Source organism: Coenobita brevimanus, chromosome 39 (assembly GCF_032717465.1).
Source record: "Coenobita brevimanus isolate Jiangsu-jjx chromosome 39, ASM3271746v2, whole genome shotgun sequence".
Taxonomy (NCBI): domain Eukaryota; kingdom Metazoa; phylum Arthropoda; class Malacostraca; order Decapoda; family Coenobitidae; genus Coenobita; species Coenobita brevimanus.
The window spans coordinates 8375455-8385480 of NC_136992.1; the positions used below are offsets into that span (position 1 = coordinate 8375455).

A 10026-nucleotide genomic window follows, 5' to 3' on the forward strand; every position below is an offset into this window, starting at 1 on the left:
TCGTGTTCAGGAGGTTAACAAAGGCTACACTGAACCCCTCCTCTACCAAAAAAAACTCTCTCCTCCACTAACATAAAGCAGTCACAGACTCCACAATTTCCATGTTGGACAGAGTCTGGTACCCGGGGTCTGCCCCATCCACTTCCAGCCAATCGTGGATCATGTTCTCAGCTCCCTGTTCTCCTGCTGCTTCCATACACTGGCCGAAGTCCTGAACTTCGAAGCTAGTACAGTCAGCAATGGCCTTTTCACCCTTGAGGAACTTGGTCTATCCATGCATAATTGTGAGTGCAGAGAGTTTCCTCCAAGCCTGCTCGCGGTTATAGATTGCAGACTTGAGGGAATACCGCTGGAGGTTGGCCAAGGTCCTCTCACATTTACTGTCCTTGCCTTGGGCTACCTTCTCCTCTTCCTCGAGCACAACCACCGTGTCTTTGATCAACCTCAATTGGTACAGTACGTTGCCAAGATGATACCCTGGTCCATGGGTTGCAAGATTGAGGTCGAGTCAGGGGGCAAGAGCATAACCCTAATACGACCTCTATTTCCAGCCAACTCCGTCTTAGAAGGATGAGCAGGAGCATTGTCGAGGAGCAGCACAGCCTTCGCATGGTCAGGGGCAAGGGCAAGACTTTCTGTTTGATAAAGAATAATCTCCTTCACAGCACGATTGTCGATCCAGTCTTGGAAGATCTTGGCTGTAAATCAAGCCTCCAGGAAGTGGAAATAAATCACTGGGAGATGATCCATTAGCTCCCACAGACAACGTGGCGGTATAGCATGTCCCACTACAATAGGTTTCAGACAATGGGAGCCTGTTGCACTGGCACAACACAAAACAGAGAAGTGCTGTTTGCGCACCTTACAACCAGATATGGACTTCTTCTCTCCAGCCAAGGTATGAGTCAGCAATAACTTGAAGAACAGATCAGTTTCACCAGCATTACAAACCTGACTGAGACATAACCCTTCTTCGTCAATCAAGTTTTTAAGCTTGGTGCAAAACTTATCTATTCCTTCAGTGTCTGCATCCGACACTTCGCCATAAATAATCTTGGACAGCCCATGTCGACATTTGAACTGAGTCAGCCAACCTTCAGATGCCTTGCAATCCGTGAGCCCCAGTTGCTCAGTGAGCTTGGTGGCTGCAGCCTTCAGCTCGACAGGACGTGCAGTCATGCCACTGCCACGCTGTTGTCAAAATCACTTCAGGCAGATATGGTCAAGCCCACAAAAGTGTGGCTTGGCCATTATCTTGCGTTCGTGCCACCGCACAGTCTTACCATGTTGACCCTAGAAGAACATCTTGATACTGTGTTTGTTCTGCAAATCCTGCAACGTGGTCTGGGACATGTTGTAGTGCCCCATTAGCTTTGCTTTGGTTCAGCCTGGCTCCATCTTCTCGATTAACCCCATCTTCTCCATGGAGAAAACAGTACAACGCCTCATAGCAGGTGGTGGAGGCACCATCGAGACAAGGACCAGGACAAAACACAGGGCTAGCAGGACCAGGCAGGGCACCACCGCAAAAGCCAGAAACTCAGCCATGATGCGCAACTACTGCTCTGTTTTTATGAGCACTTTCATGCCACAGGTGAGGCATGTCAGGAGAAACATCACAGGGGGGATAGAAGAAACATCACGGGGGGAAGTAGGGGAAACAGCACTAGAGGGTAAGAGAAATAGCACTGGGGGTTGGCACTCACACTCATAAACTGTACAGTACCCAGTAATTTTACAATAACAATAGAGCACGAGGATATGATCACTGACAGGCCATTATCTTTGCAATACAATACTGTACAGTACACTACCTCGAACATAAGATGCCATAGTTAGTAATGGGACCCGGGTTTTGCGAATGCCTGTTGGCAGAGCAGAGTACTCAGATACATCTTCAATGAATGATATCCAAGGGCGAGAATGAGAGCATGTGAGTATTCTTGGCATGCCGAGTGAGGCTGATTCTGATTGTCTTGTGCGTAGCAGGCGTTTTCATCGACTCCTGAGTTTCGGGATTTCTCCTGGCGCCAGTTGGCTTCCACGTATGGCCTGTTGAGACCCCTCAATGTCGGATATTGCATTGGACCGCCGGTTAGGTCCCATTCCAGTGCCATATGTTGCATAAAAATTGCAGGATATTGCTTTAATATAGCCAAGATAGCTGTGCCGGATAATGCATTGGGCTGGAAATTGTGACAGTGGATAATTAAGAGGTTACTGTATTACTATTCTCGGCAGTAAAGTCAATAAATATTACCTACAAAAAAAGTCTTGGAAGAATTAAAAGCAATTTAAAGAAATTTAAAAAATTAAAAACCAGTCTAAAATGCATAACATTTACAATTTTCTAAAAGCATTTTAAATGACCAAAAATGTATACAGTAATAAAGTTACATGAAAATGCACTCAAATTAAAATTCATTTAAAATTACAGAAACAAACAAGCATTTACACCATTACAAAACATAAAAAATATGAAAATACATTAATATAAAAAATAATTAAAACACTAAAAATAAATAGCAGTTAAGAAGAGGTGCAGTTAAAATCCATAATAACTACATGGCCTGTGTCTGTCCTCACGCCTTTGGACCCCAGTTAGATGGGAAGTCAGAAGGGCCGATATTCTCGTTGGTTGAGGAAGCTCCCCAACACCTTTTCCTTAGCAAACTACTTTCGGATGTGGCAGATTAATATTTTTAATGCAGAGCATGGCGATGTTGGAAGGATTTATATAATACAGAACAGAACAGTAAATTGTAATAATCAAAATAAACCGCTCAGGAAAAGGTGTTAGGTAGCTTCCTTAGCCAACTAGAATACGAACCCAGGTCGTTGCCATGGATATCCACTTCATAATTGTTCTTCAATAAGTTTTGCACATGTCCAAGAAACAATACCTTCTTAACGAATGGGATTTTATAACTAATTAAAAGATTCAAAGAACTCTTCATCCTTCTGTAAAATCTAGCCTGTGTAAGGGCAGTTCGGTGCTCTAGTAAAAACTGACTACAATTGGAAGCAGTAATATGGCTGCCAACATGGATAGAGACCCCACATACTCTTTTTAAAGCATTATTATATGCGACATTAAAAGCATTAAAAATATTTAAAAGTTGCTTTACTGTTCCAAAGACATAACCCATAACCAGAACAATATGAAGCAAATAAAAATAGCAATGCATTTATAAAAAAATGAAAATCTTTATAGCTGTTTTAAAAGAAGCATAGCAATTGTTAAGTGTAAACGCAACATCTCTAGTATCCTTAAAATCAAAAGAAATGTAATGAGCAGAAGCAGTAGTTGTAACCCCAAGTTCATCTGAAACGTGAACCCGGTGGACTGCAGACTCAACCTGATCTCCTAAATCTCATCATCCTTCTTATATGGGGATAGGGAAGTAGTTTAGGGACGTTTGTACAACCAGGCAGCTGAGTGATCTGGTCATATTGGTGCCACCACATGAAGAAGTCCCATTCCAGCACCACACCTCCAAGTATATACAGGCTGGCCCATACATAACACCACTTCTACTCCGCCAGATCTCTTGTGTGTTCTGGGGACGGCTCAGTCAGTGTTATCAGTATCTACCCAGCATCATTTACCGTATTTATTTACTACTCCAAATGCCACAGCCACGCCAACACTAGCCAACTGAGCTGTCTCCGCAACACATAAGATAATACCACGTGAGTTTCTAGTGGAGTGCTGTGTACGATCTACCCTGTATACATGTAATTGCTTTGTACTGTTGAAGGATTTGGTAGTGTAACACAATGATCATCTCAGTATCATCATTTAAGACTTTCCTTACTACCCATACGCCTTTGGGCTACGCAGGGATGGCCATATTCTTTTAACTGTAACTTGACCTAAAGTTGACATCTCTCCATCTTGAACGCGAGTGATGACAGTAGATTATCACTAGAATTTGGTGCTAGTCACGAAGTGCTATGGAAAGGATGTAGAGCTGCAGTAGTCCTCTAATTTGGTTTAAAATTGACATATCTCCATCTTGAATGTTGAGTAGCAATAGTAGATTAACCCTAGATTATGGTGCTCGTCACGAACAAGTGCTATGGAAAATATGTAGAGTCGTAGTAACGTCTTTTCTGCTCTAACTTGGCTTAACACTGACATTTCTCCATCTTGAATGCTGAATAGCAACAGTAGATTAACACGAGAATATGGTGCTAATCACGAAGAAGTGCTATGGGAGGGTTGTAGATCCAAAGTATTGTCTGCTGTCATTAAGGTACGTGAAATAGGTTGCAAAAGGACGAAATTCTGGGCAAAGTTAGTGTGATTGAACAGTAGTGGCAAAGGATGCTCAATGAATGGACCACCCTGAACATAATCACTTCTCATGTTGCAAGCTGTGGTATTGGAGCGAGCAATATATGGACCACCCTGAATATAATCATTTCTTCTGCTGCAAGCTGTGGTAGTGGAGCGAGCAATATGTGGACCACCCCGAATATAATCTTTCTATGTTGCAGGATGTAGTAGTGGAATACATCAAGTTCATGGCCCAGTCACCACTTGAGACCACCCTCACTGCCCAGACCGTGACGACTTACGTGAAGAAGGCAACAGATATCTTGGCAGAGTTCACGCAGGAGGAGATTGAGGCGGTGCAGTCCAAGTTGCCGAGTGACAATGCAGATCTACACACCTATATGATGTGAGTAGGCTGGAATGTGACCTTGGTGGGATGTGTAGTAATAGTAGTAGTGTTAGTATTAGTAGTAGTAGTAGTAGTAGTAGTAGTAGCAGTAATAGTAGTAGTAGCAGTAGTAGTAGTAGTAGTAGTTGGCTCAAGTTCAAATGAAATGTAAACCAGGTGGATTACAGGCTGAACTTGTCCTTCCCCGACAGTCCAATATCTTCCTCTCGAGGGATTCAGAGGGAGTTGGGGGTTGTTTGTACAACTAGTTAGCTCCACTACAGAGTTCTTTGTATCAGTGCCACAGCATGAAGGCATCCCTCTTCAGCACCAGGCGGGAAGGAAGAAACGAAAATTATAGCTGTGAACATGAACGCAGCCAAGCGGGGGGAAAAGGGTCCCATCCCCCCTCCTTTTTTTTTTTTTTTTTTTCAAGCAAAGTTCAGTGGGAAGGTGTTAATCTAGAAATTTATCTATAGATTTAGTTATTCTTTCAAGTGCTAATAATTATATTCTGGATTGTTTCATTTACTGTTTAACACTATACAGTAGATCGTTCACCCTAACTTTGCCCAGGTTTTAATTTTTTTGCAACTTAATTCATTTAGATGTCTTTGTGACCAGCATCATATTCAAGAGTTATTCTGTTGCTACAACGCAGCATTCAAGCTGGACAGATGGCTATCTGAGGCCAAGTTAGAGTGCAAAGAATATGGTGGGTCTTGTGGCACAGCGTCTTCACCAAATACAGATATATAGTTACACAGAGTGAGTATATACGAAGAAGAAAATACATTACGATTTATAAGGCATAAAACTTTCCATGCAGCCGCATCTTAAGAATAGGGACAGTAAAAATTTAGTAACTCCTATAACATAATCCTGCCTGCGCCTCTGGCTATAAAATGTGTCATAACGGAGAGAGAGAGAGAGAGAGAGAGAGATTACATAAAATGTTGTTGCAAACTCGGAGAATTATCTGTCGTGAACCCAGTGGACTGCAGGAAACAAGCTAACGCCAGACGATTTTATTCAGTCAAGAGTAGGCCATGTCTTGATGCTCACGTTGTTCATTCCAGAAACATACTTCAGCGCTTGGTGATCGGGGTGGGCACGGAGCCGGCAGTTCGGTATATCATCCAGCAACTGAGCAACCCGGAAACCTTCAACCTGTACGTCTACCTTGGTTTCCTCTCTGATGAACCCATTTCTAACATCAAGAATCCTGCCCTTATACCAGAGATACTTGTAAGTAAGAGAGAGAGAGAGAGAGAGAGAGAGAGAGAGAGAGAGAGAATCCTGCAACACCTATTTTTGCTATTGCCAGGTGGCGTATCGGATACCTGGCGAAGAAAATGCCTGGATGTAAATATTGTCCCTGATATTTGTAACTCTGCCTAAAAACAAGGACTCCAAATGTTAGACACTAGTGACACTGAATGAACCGTCCCCGCAACACACGAGAAATGGGTTGCGCTATATATAGACCACCCGGTACTTCTTTCATGAAAAAAGAAAAAATAAAATAAAATAAAAAGCACAGTTATGAAAGAGAACGGATTACCATCGTATTGCGAATCCGGGATCTGTTTCGCGTTCTTTCAGACAGGGAACTACGGTACTGCACTAACCACCTGACCACCACCTTTCCCTGCAGGACTTGGTGATGATGCCGAATGAGAATGTGCCGCAGGGATTGCAGAAATTTCCGAGGATGTCCATAGCGAAGTTGATTCACGAGTTGTGCCTCGACCCAGAGAAGGATGAGACCACCACCTTCACTACCTGTGACACCCGCTACACTTGTGACACCCAGAAAATCTTCGATATCTTCATCCCGTCACTCAGACAAGATATTCAGGTAAGGAGATGGAGGAGAAGGGGACAGAGAACGAGGCGGAGAGATAAGGCGAGAGAGTGTAGCATGATATTTGGGTTCGGAGGAGGAGAAAGAGAGCGAGAACGAGATGGAGAGGTAAGGTGCGAGAGTTTGTCAGGGAGAGTGGTGTGTCTGAGGGAGAGGGGTTGTTGCTGAGCAGGGACAGAAACGCCTGAGGTCACCTCTCGCAGCATGCAACGTCAGACAAGAGGCAGATATATGGATAGATAGATAGGTGGACAGATAGATAGATAGATAGATAGATAACAAGACAGATAAGTGGATATTGAAACTGATGCATGCATAGACATATGGAAATAATGACTGACTGACTGTCTGATTAATTTATTGTTACTTGAAATAATTCATAGGGCCAGATAATTGTTGGTTTCTTCCTCATCTTAGACTTCACTTTATTATCAAATATGCTATAATCTTGGGAATGTGTGTTTGAGTGGAGCTCAGTCAAAACACACACAAAAATTATTTTGGTGAAACTTGGCTTGATTCCTGATATTGGGTCCCAGATGGGTCAGTTTCTGTTTCATGCCGACTGAAACTGTTTGAAGGAATGTTTTGGCCTCTAGTAATTGCCCCACTGGTGTTCCACTGAGTACATGCGTGGAAAATGCTTCAGTGGAGTTTCCTGCCTCTCCACAGCAGCAAGATAGGGCTGCTTACTCAAATGCAGATTGCTGTTCAGAAGTGATTCCCATTTGGACAAGTGCTGAGCGGCCCGGTAGGGTCACAAGGCGCTTGTTGTTATTATAGTAATACCCGTGCGACGGTGGGTATTATGCGCGCGCGCGCGTGTGTATGTATGTGTGTGTGTGTGTGTGTGTGTGTGTGTGTGTGTGTGTGTGTGTGCAAATTAACAGAAAAATGTCTTCATCTAAATTTAACCAAACTCTGTCCATGGGTTAAGAGATAAACAAAGGGAGGACCTATCGTTTTGGGAAGCAGCACGTCAAAGGTCAAGGTCACAGAACTATGTCATAGTCTGACACAGAAAATTCAGTGTTAAAAGATTATATTCAGTTTGGACCTAACTTGGTGGAAGGGTTGAAGGTAAGGCAACAGCTGAGTAGGTTAATTTCATGAGCGATCAGTCAAAAGTCAAGGCCACAGGGCAAGGTCAAAGTTCCATAATGGTGATATGAATTATGGCATGTATTAAGGTAATACAGAGTAAGCATTATAGTTGGTGGGTTGGTGGGGGCACTCACCATCCAATCACTCGATGTAGTTCTGCTCTCGGTGCCTGCCCTTTCCTCTCTTCCTTTCTTCTTTCCATCCTTCCTCTTGTTTTTCTTTCCTTAATTCTTTCCTCATCTTTATGTCAACGGGTGACTCTACACTGAGTGACAAGTCAAATGGTTTCCTGTACACCAAGAAACCATTTACTACGCTGGGTGGTAACCATATAGTAAAATTATGGCACCTGATGGTTTAGTGGGCAATTAAGGCACTCCAGTCTGATTGAGCCGGTGCAGGTTTATGTCCAAGGGATGATTGGGATTTATTGCTCACATAATGCCACTCAGGGATGAGTGAGGCTGGTCACTCTCATCTTAAATGTCAGGACCAACTTGCCTAGCCCCGGGCTCCTACGGTCCTCATGGGGCAACTTTGAATTAGATGATGATGATGATGATGATGATGATTAAAGTAATAATGCTAGAAATGATAATGATCATGATGATGATAGAATAAATGCTAATGATGATAGTACTGTAGAGATAATGATGAAAAAAAAGTACTGCTGATAGTGAAGACGATGTACCAAATGGTACAGAAGATAGTGAAAATAATGATACTGATGATGTAATGATGATAATGATGCTTGTTATGATTGTGATGATGCTTGTTATGATGATAAAGCATGGTGAAAATGATGATTATAATGGTGATGGTAATGTGCTGGTGCTGATGATAACGATGATCTAATGATAATAATGGTGGTAATGATGATGAATATGACGCTATTGGTGACATGCATGATACTCCAAATAGTGATCCTGCCTCATCTCTCCTCCCCCAGAATACGGAACTGGTTACACGAGAGCGTGACGCGGCGTTGCAAGCCTTATGCAACCTTGGTGTCCCCTCCGAAATTGACACTTTGAAAAACGTCATCCTCGGTACCCATGGAGAGCCGCTAGATATGAGAATGTATGCTCTGTACTGCTTAGATGCCCACCACATGCCTGCCTCAGCAAGATCAACAGTAAGTTACCATGTTCTGTCCACTGTAACTTGGACTAATACTGCCACATCTCCGTCTTGATTGCTAGCGTATGTAATGCTGTGCTCTGTTCACTTTGACTTGGCCTATTATTGCTAACTTTCCATTTTTGATGTTAATACTAGGATACAATGCTCTACTCTGTTCACTATAATTTGGTCTAACATTGCCATCTATCTGAAACTGGAATATAATACTATACTTTAACCACTTTTTATCTTGGCTTAAATTTGCCGTCTCTCCATCTTGCATGATAACATTAATTACAATGTAATGCTATACTCTATTCATTTTATCTTGGCTTGAAATGGGCACCTGTTCATCTTCCATGCTAACACTAGGACATAATGCTATAGTTTCTCCACTTTAATTTGGGTTAAAATTGCTATCTCACCATCTAGTGACTGACACTAGAATATGATGATAGAATCTTTTTACTTTAACTTGCCTAAAATTGCCATCTCTCCATGTTGAATACTGAGGTGTAACAAGAGTGTAACAGTACAAAACGAAATTGCCATCTCGCCATCCTGAATGCTGAGCTAAAGCAAGAGACTGTAGTAGTTGTAGACCCAGGTTCATCCGAATGTAAACCCAGTGGACTACAAATTAAAGCTGCCCCTTTCTGCTATCCATTAATTATCATTCTTTCGGGGTGATAGGGAGGGAGATGAGGGGCACTTGTACGACCGGGCAACTCCACCGCCCGGTTATATTAGTGCCACCACATGAAGGCTTCCCTCTCCAGCACTAAACAAGAGATTAACACAAGAATATGATGCTATACTTGATCTACTTTACCCTCGCCTAATTTTACTATCAATCCATCTTGACTGTTAAACAGTAACAAGAGATTAACACTAGAAAGTAATTCCCCACTCTGTTCACCCTTAGTATAAAATTGCCAATTCTTGATCAATAATGGTTAGCTGTAACAAAATAATTACACAGGGACTTAGCGCTAGTCACAAATAAGTGCTACGGGAAGAACGAAAAACTGTGTTATTGTTTTATTTTGCCCTGAGATGCTGCAAGGAATTTGCACTAGAACACACCTTTAGTCATGAAGTGCTATGTGAAGTATGAAGTGCTGTACTGTTATCTTATTCTGTCACTGAGATGTCGCAGTAAATTACCACTAGCGCAGCACTGGTCACAGAGATGTGATGTGGAAAGGATGAAGAGCTGTACTAATGTCTTCTGCCACCGAGGTGTTGCAAGGGATCAACAGT

General features: G+C 42.5%; 1 protein-coding gene across 1 annotated transcript; it reads left to right on the plus strand.

The window, feature by feature from the left end:
- The first annotated feature begins 1423 nt into the window (after nucleotides 1-1423).
- Nucleotides 1424-9709, plus strand: LOC145396890 (hemolymph clottable protein-like). The gene is made up of 6 exons (XM_080270183.1): nucleotides 1424-1594; nucleotides 4504-4688; nucleotides 5750-5918; nucleotides 6328-6531; nucleotides 8591-8776; nucleotides 9689-9709. Exons 1-6 carry the CDS (start codon nucleotides 1424-1426, stop codon nucleotides 9707-9709), a joined length of 936 nt encoding a protein of 311 aa, XP_080126309.1.
- The last annotated feature ends 317 nt before the right edge of the window (nucleotides 9710-10026 follow it).